This window comes from Hevea brasiliensis, chromosome 9, assembly GCF_030052815.1.
Source record: "Hevea brasiliensis isolate MT/VB/25A 57/8 chromosome 9, ASM3005281v1, whole genome shotgun sequence".
NCBI lineage: Eukaryota > Viridiplantae > Streptophyta > Magnoliopsida > Malpighiales > Euphorbiaceae > Hevea > Hevea brasiliensis.
This window is the reverse complement of record NC_079501.1, coordinates 4,944,786-4,960,084: the sequence shown is the minus strand read 5'-3', so window position 1 is coordinate 4,960,084 and position 15,299 is coordinate 4,944,786. Positions and strand designations below refer to the sequence as shown.

The 15,299-nt window shown below is 34.4% G+C and overlaps 3 protein-coding genes across 9 annotated transcripts; 1 reads left to right on the top strand and 2 right to left on the bottom strand.

Moving 5' to 3' along the window:
* Positions 1-862: 862 nt before the first annotated feature.
* Positions 863-4,123, bottom strand: LOC110672335 (probable plastid-lipid-associated protein 10, chloroplastic). 3 transcript variants are annotated; one of them, XM_058152538.1, is made up of 10 exons: positions 3,965-4,123; positions 3,507-3,664; positions 3,310-3,423; positions 3,020-3,154; positions 2,481-2,576; positions 2,225-2,305; positions 1,813-1,899; positions 1,399-1,463; positions 1,236-1,306; positions 863-1,140 (listed from the first exon to the last, which is right to left on the bottom strand). In XM_058152538.1, exons 2-10 carry the CDS (start codon positions 3,660-3,662, stop codon positions 1,037-1,039), a joined length of 909 nt encoding a protein of 302 aa, XP_058008521.1. In that variant the 5' UTR covers positions 3,663-3,664; positions 3,965-4,123; the 3' UTR covers positions 863-1,036. The 3 variants fall into 3 exon arrangements, 2 of the variants coding, with proteins under 2 accessions (XP_058008521.1, XP_058008522.1); XM_058152539.1 differs by having other exon boundaries at positions 863-1,306; XR_009151119.1 differs by lacking the exon at positions 863-1,140 and having other exon boundaries at positions 1,214-1,306; positions 1,399-1,550.
* Positions 4,124-4,529: 406 nt separating this feature from the next.
* On the top strand, positions 4,530-9,556 carry LOC110672359 (uncharacterized). Of its 5 annotated transcripts, none has more exons than XM_021835159.2 (9): positions 4,530-4,945; positions 5,024-5,077; positions 5,155-5,238; positions 5,388-5,513; positions 5,750-5,817; positions 5,912-5,981; positions 6,104-6,169; positions 6,245-6,307; positions 9,021-9,556. In XM_021835159.2, exons 1-9 carry the CDS (start codon positions 4,652-4,654, stop codon positions 9,024-9,026), a joined length of 831 nt encoding a protein of 276 aa, XP_021690851.2. In that variant the 5' UTR covers positions 4,530-4,651; the 3' UTR covers positions 9,027-9,556. The 5 variants fall into 5 exon arrangements, 4 of the variants coding, with proteins under 4 accessions (XP_021690851.2, XP_021690831.2, XP_021690846.2 ...); XM_021835139.2 differs by lacking the exon at positions 9,021-9,556 and adding an exon at positions 8,165-8,709; XM_021835154.2 differs by having other exon boundaries at positions 4,531-4,945; positions 6,245-6,322.
* Positions 9,557-10,368: 812 nt separating this feature from the next.
* LOC110672398 (uncharacterized) lies at positions 10,369-15,129 on the bottom strand. The gene is made up of 4 exons (XM_058152537.1): positions 14,692-15,129; positions 12,818-13,368; positions 11,163-12,074; positions 10,369-10,967 (listed from the first exon to the last, which is right to left on the bottom strand). The coding sequence occupies exons 1-4, from the start codon at positions 14,839-14,841 to the stop codon at positions 10,679-10,681; spliced, it is 1,902 nt and encodes a 633-aa protein (XP_058008520.1). The 5' UTR covers positions 14,842-15,129; the 3' UTR covers positions 10,369-10,678.
* Positions 15,130-15,299: the final 170 nt, after the last annotated feature.

Sequence of the window (15,299 nt, the reverse complement as noted above, 5' to 3'; positions counted from 1 at the left end):
ATGAAGTAAAATAAGTTTAAAAAAAAAAAGTTTAAAAATATGTGAAAAATATATATATATAAAATAAAATATAAATATCTAATAATGTGTTATTTGGTTTTTTTTTTTTTTTTTTTTTTTTATTTTTGTTGTTAATTTTTTTTTTTTTTTTTTTTTTTTTTTTTTTTTTTTTTTATTTTTTTTTAAAATTAATTTTTTTTACTTTTTTTTTAATTTTTTTTTTTTATAATATTTTATAAAATAAAATTTTAATTTTTAAAAAAAAATAAAAAAATTAAATAAAATTTTTATTTTAAATAATTTAATTATTTATTTTTTTTTTTTTTTATAATTTTATTTTATTATTTATTTTTTATTTATTATTTTAAAAAATAAATAATAAAATAAATATAATATATTATAATAATTATATAATATAATATATAATATATATATATATATTATTATAATATATATTAAATATAATAAATAATATAATAATTAATTATATAATAAATAATAATATAATAATAAAATAATAAATATAAATAATTAATTTATTATTTTAATAATATAAAAAATATAATATAATATATATATATATACATATTATTATATATATATAAAAAAAAAAAAAAAAAAAAAAAATAAACACAAAAAAACAAAAATATCATATCATATATATATAGTTATAGCCTATCAATATCATTCAAAAAGTTAATCCAAACATGCCCCAAGATACTGAACATTATTTGCACACGAGTCGCTGAAAATGGTCGTTGTTGCCCATGCTTTCACTGCCAATCATGTATCTATATGCATCAGCATGAATGGTCAGATTTCACCCAAAGTCAGTGACCACTCCCTATGGTTTCTCCACAAATTTACATGAAAATCTTATAGCAATTAAATAAACCAAGTATTAATACACATAATAAAGCGAGAGGATTCCATTCTTTTCCCTCGTGTTGGAATTTCCTTTTCTTCTGTGGAACTTCGAAGTGTTAAAAAAGAAAAAAAACCCACATGAGGGCATTGGTTACTCTGGAAATACGTCTTACTGTTGGCAGGTATTGGACACTTTTTCTTGGTCGATGCTTGATTTTAAACACCGCACTTTCCTTCTTGCCACTTTCAAATCAATTTTTTGGTTTCTAGATCCTGGGTAAAACAAGGTGCTGTAGGTATAAGATCTGACAAGTTTGTTTCTCATAAGTCCAGAGGCTGAGCTTTAGTAAAAACAAATACTCCACCACCTCCAACAGCACGCCCTAAAAGCATATTGCTATCCAGATAGGAAAGATAATATAGTCCTCCCACAGATCTCCTGAAATTCAAAGTATGTTTTACCACCCATGTGTATATTGTAAATATAATTTTGTTTATATATAAAAAAAAATACATGCACACATGTTATACCTCCCTGGATTTGCTGGGTTTCTTACAGGAATTTGTGCCTTGAAAGTGCGTATGAACTGCAAAATCTGCATACAAGGAAAAATATACTAACTGCATTCTACAGTCACAAATTGCTTTTACTTTCCCTAATTTAGAATTAGGAAACCTAAAACCTGCATCCAGTTGTAAGTAGAAGCATTACTGAGTTACATGACGTGAAGAGAAAGGCATCAAAGTAAATGTGCTCTTCCTATATGCCTTTTTTTTTTCCTTTCCCTGGTTACCTTGGTGAGAACAATCAAATGTAGGTTAAAATTCAAAGAGAACCATCCAGTTGATGGTATCAAGAGTATCTGAGACCTAAGTTACTCTAATTCATATGCAGCACACAAAATTAAAAGCTGCAATATCAAATTAGTGATGCAAGTCATTTACCTGTAGGCTTAGGAATGTGCGTGGTAGTAGTGCTGGAGCTATTAAAGCTTGCAGCTCTTCGCTAATTTTAATATTTTGAACACTTATCTGCCAAAGGCCATATGCAGGCTTCAGGCTTTAACATAAATAAATGCAAAATCTAGATTCAATGTGGGAAAAAGAAAAGAAAATGCAGTGATTCTTGTGCAGAAGGAAATGTATAAGCAGATTCAAAAAGTCGAGCTTTCAATCATCACAAAACATCAAATAATTAATATAACAAAGATAACAATCACAAAATATGCAATGATTTATTATTAATATAATACCACGGATAGTGTGTCTTGGAAAAAGTTAACTGTACAGTAAAATGGTTGCATGTGATACCTTGAACTTTTTGGAGTCATGTTTTATGAAGGACATAGAAGCTGACCTCTTGAAACTGAAGATAGATGTTGCGCACTGAAACAACATCAAATTTTGCAGAAACAAGGAGAGTAGCACCTTCTTGTTCCTGAAAAGCATAAAACCAACAATATATTCAATCATTTTTAGATTAAGAGTTCCAGAACAAAGAAACTACTTCAAAAGTGGAGGGTTAACATCCAAGATTAAATATTTATAGCTATAACAAATGTTGAAATAACATCAAAGAAGGTGCAGTGGAGGAAGGGACAACCAAAGCTTACCTCTAACAATGTTGGAACACTCCACTGAACAACATTACGAATGATACCTCCATTAGACTGATTGCGACATTCAAACTTCTGGAAGATCTGCCCGACCTATTCTCACATTGATGGGCCAAAAACATAACAAATCAAGAAATTGAGAGAGAGAGAGAGAGAGAGAGAGCGCATGAAACTCCATGTAACAATTGACAATTAACATTTCAAGAATGCGTTTCATGTAAGAATAAACTAACTACATAAGTTGCGGGGAATGGGGATAAAATTGAGACATTTCAGTTAAATCAAAAGTAAAAGGCCTCTTCAAGCAAAGAGTTTGTATTTCATTTGTTAGTGAACTCAACCACTGATCCTCTTCTAACACAGAACAAAGCTCAATTACTCACACGACACATGCAGACAAGAAAAAGAAAATCAGAAGAAAGAAATAAAAATAAGGTAAGAAAATAAGTTAAGATAACATAATTTTGAGTAGATCCTGTGATGCTCATGATTTTGATACGAAAGTTTTTTAGGTTTTAGGCTATCATATTTTACACCTGCAAGAAAGGAAGCCTAGCAGATGATTCCAAAAGAACAAGGACATCGGGCGCAGAAGTATATTGCAGGCGCCATGTCCCATCCAACTTCACCAGGTCAATTGGCGCACCCATGTTATAACCCTCCAAGCTCACCTGGCAGAGTTATAGAAAACCAATTTAAGAAATTATTGTTTATCCAGTGCTGTCCATTACTTGAGCACCAAAGGTAGATGGAGAGGTAAACAAAAGCAAAAGCAGAGAAAGAAAGACCAAGAATTTTTAGCAGAAAGAACATGGGAGAAACAGACCAGAGCCTCTTCAATGAGAGAGCGTTGATCAGCAGTGGTAACAAGCCCTCGTTGTGTGTCTTGGACAGCTCTTAATAGATCATGCTTTTTGTTCTCTATGTCAAACTCAGATACCTAAAGCCCATAGAGAATCAATCACTCAGAATGCAAGAAGAATAGACCAACAGAACACACATCAGAGAAGAAAGAAGGCAAACCCGACTCATATCGGCAGCTATAGTTGCTGAACAAGGAAACTTTTTCCGAAAGGCCATTTTTCTGGTCGCATCAAGGCTTAAGCTAGAAGGCTTAATCTTGATAAAGGCTCTGTCTCCACTAGCTGGACAGAAGGATGTAGAAAACGCCAGGTTCATTTCTTCAATAAAGAGGGTATAAATTAGTAATAATGAAAACGCAGTATGAAAGAAGCAAATTATATCCACACAACTGATAACTACATCAATGTAGTAGCTTGATAAGCTTTTTGAGTCGTACAGTTTCAAGATTCCCCAAGAAATACGATTTAGCTGAACAATTTTGCATTATTTAAAAAGTAACGAAAAGTCCGAGATTGGAGAACGGTGAGAGATGAAAGTAGCGAGAAACAGCAACAGCAGTAAGCAGGTGCATAGAGGAATCCAAAAGAAGGAAAGAATAAGAGTAAGAAATGGTATACCTGCACGTAGCTGCGAGAAGCAGCGGTGAAGAGCTGTGAGATTTTGGAGTTCCCCTTCTACCAGTTGAGGTCACAGGCTTCGTTATCCCATTTCCCTTTCTTCTCTTGCCCTGGAGAGCTAATATCAGTGGGACCCGTTAGACATAACTGACGACGCGGCAGCTGCAGCGGTGTCCTATTTTTTCTATTTTTTTCCTAACTGAATAAATTATTGGACTAAATAAAATAATTAAATTAAATTTCAATATAAATTATTTTTTTTTCATTCTTTAATTATATTTGACTTCTTTAAATTAAAAAATCTCTCTATCTGTAATTAAAATACAAAGGTTAAATTATTAAATTTTAAAAAAATAAGAAATTTTTTTTAATTTAGATATAATTTAAAAATAAAAATAATTTACTTTTAAGAATTTTTTTATATTATTATATATTTTGATATTGATTTAATTTAGTATTTAATTTTAGTTTTAATACATATAAATTAATCGAGACAATGTAATCATAAATAAAAAAATATAGATAAATCTAAATATGTATAATAATTTCAAAAATTGTTATGAAAGACCTGCAGCTGGTTAAGCGGGGGCTTAGCGTCATCCAATCCAATTCCAACAAGACCCGACCGAGCCCAACTCGACCGGACTATCATCAAGGGCCAGTTGCAGTTAGCTCGAAGACTCTGAAATGGCAACCGCCTGGGCGCTTCATCGTTGCTCTTCCTTAGCCTACCAACGCGCCGCTTTTGCGTCTACTGTTATCTCAGGGAGAACCCAGGGAATAACGGTATCAAGTCCAAGCGGTGTCGGCGGTTTTAGGGCATGGAAATCGATTTGTCTCGCCAGAAATTACTGCTACTCTCCCACCAGCACCGACACCGCAGTCGTGGTTGCAAATGACGACAAGTACGGTAAAAAACAGATCATCAGCCTCACTCCTCGCCTTTACGATTATATTCTCTCCAACGTTCGGGAGCCGGAGGTACTCTCATTATGAATTTCTTTCTCTAATGATTCCGTTTGTTGTTGCTCTTTTGTTTTGTGACTCTTTTTATTTCAGATTTTGCGGCAACTGCGAGAGGAGACTGCTACTTTTCGTGGCAGCCAGATGCAGGTAATCGACAATAAAACTGCGTAATTTCAATTTCCAAGTTCACAGAACAAATTGACGAGGCAGTGCTATTTCGATAGGTATCTCCTGATCAGGCACAGCTGCTTGCCATGCTTGTGCAGATAATTGGTGCGCAACGGTGTATTGAAGTCGGTGTTTATACTGTATGTTTTCTCTCCATCGTGTTAGAAATTTGTTTACATTGTCTCCATGGATTATTAGCGAGAGAGAGAGAGAGAGAGAGAGAGGTGCTTGATGAAATAACAAGTTACTGTGTTCTAGTTCTAATTACTTTTTACCATTTCTTGTTCAGGGGTACTCATCGTTGGCAGTTGCTTTGGTGCTACCGGAATCAGGTTGTTTGGTTGCCTGTGAAAGAGATGCCAATTCTCTTGATGTTGCAAAAAGGTACTACGAGAGAGCTGGTGTATCACACAAGGTAATGTATATTTCCTTCTCGTAATGTTGCAATTGGGATTTCCACATGGAAATTTGAAAGCCACCACCACCTCTCAAGAAGCATACTTTGTTGTAGTTCCCTTCTGTCTACGCTGCACTTCTACAATTCTGGAGTATATTATGTGTATAATTTTTACAAAATCTCTTGCTACGTGTTATCTACTAATAATTCTTCTAGTGATCACTGCATAATTCCAAATGGTTCTTTGATATTAGGTCAATGTGAAGCATGGAATGGCGGCAGACATTTTAAGTTCTCTGATTATGAATGGTGAAGCTTCCAGGTAATGATAAAGTATGACATTTTTGTTCCCTCCATTTCCTGGAGACCCTCAGTCAAGATCTTCCTCACTTAATTTTCTGACATACTTCATATAGCTATGATTTTGCATTTGTTGATGCTGAGAAGAGAATGAATCAGGAGTATTTTGAATTACTACTGCAGCTGGTAAGAATGATATAATGGTACCATCTACGTTTGTTTTCTTATTTACTTCGATTTGTTTGTTGAATGTTCTTATTAGATTCTATGCTTGCAGCTTGTAAGAATGCTTATTAGTCTCCTTGCAGGTGAGGGTTGGGGGTGTCATAGTAATCGACAATGTCCTTTGGCATGGAAAAGTTGCAGATCCATTGGTAAATTATTGACTGTGATTTATAGAATTTGTCCCTCTGGATAAATTTATGTGCGTGTTATCATCTTTTGAGCAGGTAAATGATGCTAAGACTGTCAGCATCAGGAATTTCAATAAAACCATCACGGAGGACAAGCGTGTAAGCATCAGTATGGTATACAACTCAACTCAATTCAATTAAACCTTTATCCAAAAAATTTAGGGTCAGGTATATGGATTTTCTTTCTACACTCTAAACGATTTCTAGGTCATGTTGTACTACTCCCCTCCAAGTCAGTTTAGGCCTACCCCTTCTTTTCTTTCTATCCACCTAATGTGTTCTACTTGTCTAACTGTAATTTTCGTATGTCTACGCTTCACGTGACCAAACCACCTTAATTTACATTCTCTCAACTTATCCTCAATTGGCACCACTCCTACTTTTTCTCTAATACTCTCATTACGGGCTTTATCTAGTTTAGTATGACCACTCATCCACCTTAACATACTCATTTCCACAATTCTTAGCTTACACACATACGTCTCACTCATTCAGTATCCAACACTTAGTACCATATAACATGGCCGGTCGTATGACTGTACGTTAAAATTTTCTTTTCAACTTATTGAGAATCTTGCGATCACATAAAACTCTCATGGTAGGTTTCCATTTGAACCATCCGGCTTTAATTCTATGATTAACATCCTTCTCACATACCCCATCTACTTGAAGGACTGAGCCAAGATATTTAAAGTGATTACTTTGGGACAGTACAACTCCATCCAAACTAACTCCTTCTCTATCACCGGTTTGGACTTCACTAAACTTGCAATACATGTATTCTATCTTTGTTCTACTTAACTTAAATCCCTTTAACTCTAGAGTACTTCTCCAAAGTTCTAACTTTCTATTTACTTCTCGCGTCTCATCTATCAGAATTATATCATCCGCAAACATCATGCACCAAGGGATACCCTCTTGTATTTGTTTCGTCAATTCATCTAAAATTAATGTAAAAAGGTAAAGGCTTACAGCTGAACTTTGGTGTAATCTAACTGAGATATGAAAATCTCTTGTGTCCCCTCCCACTGTGCGCAGAATAGTAGTTGCTTCTTTATACATATCTTTCAACACTTGTATGTACCTAATAGATACGCTCTTTTGTTCTACCACTTTCCATAAGACATATATTGGAATACTATCATAAGTCTTTTTCAAATCGATAAAAACCATGTGTAGATTTTTCTTCCCATCCCTATATTTCTCCATCAAGTTTATAATGAGAAAGATCGCTTCCATAGTTGAATGACCGGGCATGAAGCCAAATTGATTGGGAGAGATAAAAGTATCATGACAAAGTCGATGTTCCACGAGTCTCTCCCACAACTTCATAGTGTGGCTCATGAGTTTAATTCCCCTATAGTTTGAGCAACTTTGTATGTCTCCCTTATTTTTAAAAATAGGTACTAAAATACTTCTCTTTCATTCATCAGGCATTTTCTTTGAGTTTAGAATTTTATTAAACAATTTAGTTAATCATGCCACTCCCATATCTCTCAAACACTTCTACACTTTAATTGTTATTCCATCGGGTCTATAGGCTTTACCCACTTTCATTCTCTTAAGTGCTTCCTTTACTTCTAAAAATCTAATCCTTCTAGTATAATTCACATTCTTTTCTATTGCTCTGTAATCTATATTAACGTTATTATCATTTTGACTATTATTAAAGATACCATCAAAATAATTTCTCCATCTTTCTTTAATGTCTTCATCTTTCATCAACACTTTTCCTTCTTTATCCTTAATGCACATAACTTGATTGAGATCTTGACATTTCTTTTCTCTCCTCCTTGCTAATCTATAAATATCTTTCTCTCCTTCTTTAGTTCCAAGTTTCTTATATAACTTTTTAAAGGTCTGCGCTTTTACTTGACTAACTGCATTTTTTGTCTTTTTCTTTGCTATCTTGTACTATTCATATGCCTATGCCTCATTAAACCTTTGGGATATTAGGTACCCATAGGAGATGGCATGATGATCTGCTGCAAAAGATGACCTTGTTACTAGTTTAATCCACTTGAGTCAGCAGCTGATTCCACTTGCTTTAAGATTTTTCTGTGTTGCAAAGTTTAAGAAGGATATATATTCACAATGCCATGAAAATGCATAGCGCCAGCATATTGGTTTAAAACATTTGAGTACGGAGTTGTTGCAATGACGACCTGGTCTAGCAGTAAAATTTGAAGGTGACTGAAACTTAGAATGCGATCCTGAAATTAATATGCAATCTGGTATATGCTGCTCAAATTTTGTGTTCCCACTCACAACAATGGGTGATGATCATGCTGGTGAACATTGTACAATTGATTGTCACAACAGATTTAACATGGAAGTTTTATTGTTCAAGCTGGGTTTTTGTACATTAGAAGTTTCTTTCTTTGATTCATTGTGCCTTGTTAGGTACAACAATACTCTTTTCTTGTGGTCTAAGCTAGGCGAACAAAGCATTGTCACCGTGCTTGAAAGAATATTCAGTTTAAGTGATGTTAAATGTTGTCCATTGTGTCTTACATACTGTCACCAGACTCGGAACAAGGATTAGATGCATACTTTGCTAGCATGCTGGCAATGATTTAAGTTGCTAGGTACCAGCACCAGATAAGGTATATTAAAATAAAACAAAAGGAGTGGTCAAATTTCACAAGAGAGATTCTTTGTTACTAACGGAATTCACTATTGATAAAAGAGTATGACTATCAAAAGTCAAATTGTTCGCTCGCAGAAACAAAGGCTTCCTACCTCAATAAAACACTACATATCAATTCCTCATAGTTTCTGATTTAATATTCCTTTTCCTTCTCTCTGCCAGGTTTAACCTATTAATGGGAACTAGAGGAAAGGAGGAAGCAGCAACCCACCCTAAATACCACGAGGGTCCTCCTTTTCGGAATCAACACACCCCTGGCTGAAGATGGCTTGAAACTTTTTAGGTCTTGTCTGCTTCTGCTGTCCAGGAATATTCACTGCCCTTTTCGGCATGGTAGGTGGAGGGCAGGTCTACCCAACTGCAGCCAATAACGCGAATATTGATTGGTGGTAGCATCAATAACATATTTGGTCCCCGTCTCACCCTCTCCGCTGGCTGCTCTACTTCACGCTGGCTCTTTCCTTTATTACAACTACCACCACCACAGCCAACATCAATGGTTCCCTTCTCACCCCACCTTCTTTGGGCTGGATAGGGAGCTTTCAATTTTAGACCCCCTCACCCTCAATATCTGTTCTGGACTATTTTCAACAGGGGTGGCGTCATTGGTGGTTGAATTCCTTCTATCCCGAGTTACTGCCACATCCAGGGGGAACAAAGCTAAATTATAGCCAATAATGAGAAGAATTTTCATCTTATTTAACTATCTTAAAATTTCAAAATGTTAACTTGATATGAAGATTACTAACATTAAAGTCTTTTTCTGTTCATATCAATTAAATAAATAAAATTAATATAAATACATAAAAGACATGCATTGCAAATTTACCCATAAATTTATTATTATTAGTTTTTTTTTTCTATCAACACTAATTCTTCAAATGGCTGCATCGATAATTAAGATGGCTCAACTAGCCAGTGGAATGTGCTGGCATTCAAAATGTACTTAAATCACACAACAAGCTTTAGCAACTTGACTACTTACCCGTTTTGATTGAGTGCAGTATTAATAATATTTTTTTATTTAATTAAATAGTATAATAAAATAAATATAAAATTATTAATTTTTATTATTATAAATGTATAAATAATTTAAAAATATTTATTTAAATAAAATATTAATTTATAAATAATGTTATCATAATAATTATAGATACATTTTATTTTTTAATTAATTAATGAATGTGACATGATTATACTTTACTTCATTTAATTAAAATAATATATAATTAAAATTTTATAAATTATGTAAAAAATAAGAATACAAAATTTTTAAATTATTTTAACCCATTAAATTAGTGATTTTTGCGATTCAAAAGTTTTTTTTTTCAAGAACAATTTTTCTAAATAAAGAGAGAAATCATATCATATATTATGAAACTATAAAAAATCATTATCCAAATAGAATGATAGGCACTTATTATTATTTTTACAAAAATGATTTAATGGTGTACCAAGTAACATCTTAGTAAATCGGGAAACTTATCTTTACATGCCATGAGAAATACAATGAGCTAAAAAACAAATTTAAAAATAATAATAATAATAACATAACGAATTCAGAGAACAATTTTGCTGGAATCGAAGTACCTCTTAACATGCAGTTTGAATTCAGCAGTAGAAAGGGAATTTATCCGTATCAGTGATGTATTAAGAATAGATTTGTTATGTTCTCATCATAGTGCAGCAATTTTCAACTTGCTGACTCCAGCAAAAAGAAAATATCTACATATGGATGATATCAACATAATGTAAGAAAAGCCAAAGTTCCCTCCTGCCTCATTTCCCATCTGCTAGAGCAAGCACATTACATTGCTAATTCAGTCCTCGTTCCTTTGGTCATGTCCATTAACTTGGTTCTCTACATTGGCTCCTACATCTTCTCCAGCCCCATAGTGAACCCATGGCAACATTGACTCGAACAAAACAGCCAATGCATGGCGATTTGCAACATCACGTGGAGCAGGACCACCAGCAGGTAGATTGGCAATTTGGCCTCCATTTTGCTCAGCTTCCCTCAGCCTTGGATCAACCATGAAATTTTGCAGGTTCTCCGGTGGAAGAGTTGGTACAGTATCAGAAAAATCTGAAACCAGCAAATGGCTATACCTGTAAATACAATACAATCAATGTTAAACTAAGATATCTCAGTTCAGTCCTATGCTGATTCAGCATATTTCAATTTTGGCGCACAACCATAAACTTCACTTGGTCCTTTGTAGGACACATGGTTACCAAGAAAATCATAGAACATATTAAGTGCTAAACAAACATAGCAACAAGCCAATAATAGAAAATACTTACTCATTGTTCTCAGATGAGAAAGCCTCTTTTCGCACACAAGCCCAATCCCTAGCTTCACTGCTTTTATGTTCTAGAGTTTCAATTACTTGCAAAGCTGCATCACGAAGCAACTTCTGCAAATCTGGAAGCCTCCATATGATATAACTTCTCTCTATGTATATATTGATAAGATGGTCCAAAGATGGAGACCCCGTTTTCTCTGATCTAAAAAAAGCATGCTTTAGCATATTGGCCCATGCCTGATCTTTTAAAGGTACCTTGTCTACAAGCTTTTTAAGAACAGAAGGGTAAAGCATCAATGCCTGCTTCATCAAATCTACTGAAGTAGACTTTGTAGCAAGCACAGAAGTATCCTTTGCAGGTTCCTCTCGCTCAAGATAAAGTCGGCATATTGCAAGGGAATATGAGAAATTTGGAAACAACCATAAGGAATTATCACCTTTATAGTCTTCTGAAAATCGTTCCAACCATGCATACTCCTCTGCCCTCAAACTAAAGTAGTCAATACAGAACAACGCCCCCATTGGATCATCTAAATCCAGTGAAAGCAATAATTTGCATACTTCAAGAGCAGATCGATGGCATCCACGCCTATCCATGTTTTTCATGTGAGTGAAAAGTGTTGTGAATATTGGCTTGTTTGTTTCATGGCTGATCTTCAACTGGCAATTGCCTTGCAAGAGGGTGAACATGGGATGCCATGCACATTCCAAGGCATACAAACTCTTTGCAATAGCATCAGCTGACATTTGATGTTCACCCACAAATTTGAAATAGTCTGCCATTGTTATAAGTGAATCTAAATGATATGGGTTGTATAACAAAATGCTTGCTATGCCATTTAGATCATGAATAGCTTTGGCAGCTTCAAATGCTCTTTGAGCTTGATCATAGGAAAATGAGCGCACATACCTACATGAATAAAACATATCTAAAATTACGAAAGCTAAATTCAAAGTGATGATATTAAAAACCAACAAGATAGTATGCTAACTTAGGAAAAACTAGAAAAGAGGAGAAATAGATTCAAGAAATGGGAGGGGAGATCATGTAACAAGCAGAAATGAGTGAATGCAAATACCTTAGCTTTCTTAAAGGTGTAAAGCAGAAAACACTACAAAAGTTTAACTTCATTAATGGGGCAGAAGCAATGATTCAATTAAAAAAAAAAAAACCCAAAAACCTGGCAACCCATATCTGATGAGCATATATAGAGAACCCTAAAAAATACAAAAGAAACCAAACTCCTAAGTCCAAATCAGCCTGAGAATCCAAAAAGGAAGAATGGAGAGATCACACACATAAGAAAAAATAAAATTTCAATAAAACAAATCCAGTGCACAGTTGGCATTCTCACCTCTTCACACGCACTGCAATCTGACCAGAATATAAACCGCTCGAATTTTTTTTTTCACCAAATGTCTTTTTCGCACATGGAAGATCAATTGGATGTCAAATATATACAATGTTAAATTTTAGGGCACGTGGCAAATAGAATCTATAACTGATAACAGCAATGTTATAACTATTTCTCAACTTCAGAACATGGACATACTCCTGCGAAAGCATGAGAAATAAAGGAAACATCCCAGGAAATAAAGCAGTGAAGTGGGAAATTCCCAACAGTATCAAGCAATAAAGGATATTTCTTTTACCTAAAATGATGATATCCATCCCTAGTCTCCAAAAATTCCATAGATAGAGATCCATCCCAGCGAGGCCAATGTTCTGATGGAGAGACTAGAATAGTCTTTCTGGTATGATGGCTTCCACGTCTTGCCCCACGAACCTGCCTAGAACTGCTGGCTTGATTACTTCTCTCAAAAGATTTCACCACCTTAGAACCAAAAATTCTTCGCAACTCGTTCTCAGGATTTAGACATTTGGGATCCACTTGTAGGATGGATGGCGCACATTGCTTAGTAAACTCTTCACGAAGTTTTGCATTTTCTAGTCCGGTTTTGACAGGGTCAGGTTGATTTCTTGAAGAATTAACATCCAAGGACACAGTTTCTAGTGCCTCATCCAATAGTTTTTCACCTTTATTTGTACTTGAAGATGGGGCTGCCTTGTTTTTCTTCTTCTTCTTTTTCTTGGATTTCTGACTGGATGATGACACTACACTAGCCAAGCTTTCCGTCGCAGAGGGTTCTTGTTTGTAATTGTTTCCCATCAAGGATTCATCAGTAATTTCTGACTCATTCTCCTACAGCCAAAATTGAATATTAACAATTGAAACAAAATAAAAAGGGGAAACTGTGTGACTGCCTTGCTAGCACTGATATTCTTTTGATGTAAACAGTTAAAAGTTAAAAGTTAATACTTCATTTCCGACTATGGAATTATTTCTGAAAGCATTTATAAAATGAGAAAGAATAGTAAAAGCTTCCTAAGTGCAGGTATATTCGCTTTCCTGTTTTCCAATGTTCTTGAAATATCATGCAGAAATCCATTCCTAGGCATCCAAACCAGAGGCGGATCCACTTTATTAAATAAGAGGTCAATTGACCCCTCTTTTTATTATAATTTTCCATGTAGATATATGTGTAGTTTTAAATTGACCCCTCATAAATTTAATTACTAAACCCTCTTTTTGATAAACATTAAAATAAATGACTTATAATTGTATGACTTGCTTGAATATGGTAGATCTTTCTCTTCTTTTCACATAAAAATATTAGTTAGATTGACTAAATTTTATCCTATTAAATTTTTAAGTCAAACTCTTAATACTTGAAAATCAATTTAAAAATTTTATTTTTAATATCTATATTTCTTTTAATATATTGACCCTAAAAAATTTTTTTTCTAGATCCACCACTATTCCAAACACTCTATACTGTATGGACAGAGGGATCTCTTTGGCAATAGCACGAGATCACCAATGTACCATATCAGGTACAAAATCAAAATTACAATGCTTCATAAACAGGAAGAAATGGAAATAGCCAAAAAAAAAAGTATCTATGGACAGAAGGATCTCTTTAGCAAGAGCACGAGATCACCAATATACCATATCAGGTACAAAATCAAAATTACAATGCTTCATAAACAGGAAGGAATGGAAATAGCCAAAAAAAAAAAAAGGGATAGACTAATTCGGTATTACAATATGAAGTCAATGAGTGTCAGTTTTTCTGCCAGCTCTCGTTATTGGGTTACTTGTACCTTTTCTGTTTCAAAATTTCTTCTTTTTTGAAATGGACACATAAATTAATTACATATAATAGTAATGGGTAGATGATGCAGTATTCCATTTTTACAAGCAACAAAACACGAGATAACAGAAATTTATTGGAAGCCCCTGTATAAATTTGAAGGGTTCAACTTCACAAACACTTACAATTTATAAGAAGGCGGTTCCAATTGCATGAAATCAATCCGGCTTCGTATCATTAATAAGCCAAGATAAATAAGTAGCAATCACGGTAATGTAATTCGCAAATTTGGTTTTGTTTAATTAAACGTGCTACGTATAAACACATAAATAAACAAAAATCCATTTGGAGAATAGGGTTGGGAAATGAACCTGATCAGAGTCATCGTCGTTAAGGAGGTCGAAAGGATTTATGGCAGGGAGACTGGACGAATCAGAAGATTCTGCTTCCTCTTCTACTTCGTGGTGCTGCAGCTGGCGCTCCTGTTCTTTCAAGACTTTCTTCAGCAACCTAGCTGACATTATTTTTATACGTGAAATTATCAACTTCCGAATCGGTGCGGAAGGACGAGAATATAAGCTCTGATAGGTTGGATGGATTCTTGGTTTCTAAACGGGAAAAGTAAGTTAAAACAAGAGCAATTGCTTCGTCGATGGCGTGATGATGGTGGCGGTGAAGACTGAACTCTGGAGAGATGGCGTTCAGCTGATCTCGAGCATTGGTTGCCTAAAAGCTGTGGTGATATGCTGATATGGGCTCGTCAAACCCCTCCTAACTTCCTACGTACTAGGTGTTTGGGTCTATCGAGTCTCGGCCCACTTTGTTTTCCATTTTCAATTGTTTAACACTATGTTTGGATCGGAGGAAAGTAAGGAAGGAAGTAAAATAAATATATTTTCTCTCTTTTCTTTGTTTGGGAATGAGAAAAAATTAAAAAGAGTGAAAAATAAAAATAAAAAATAATTAATATATTTATTAT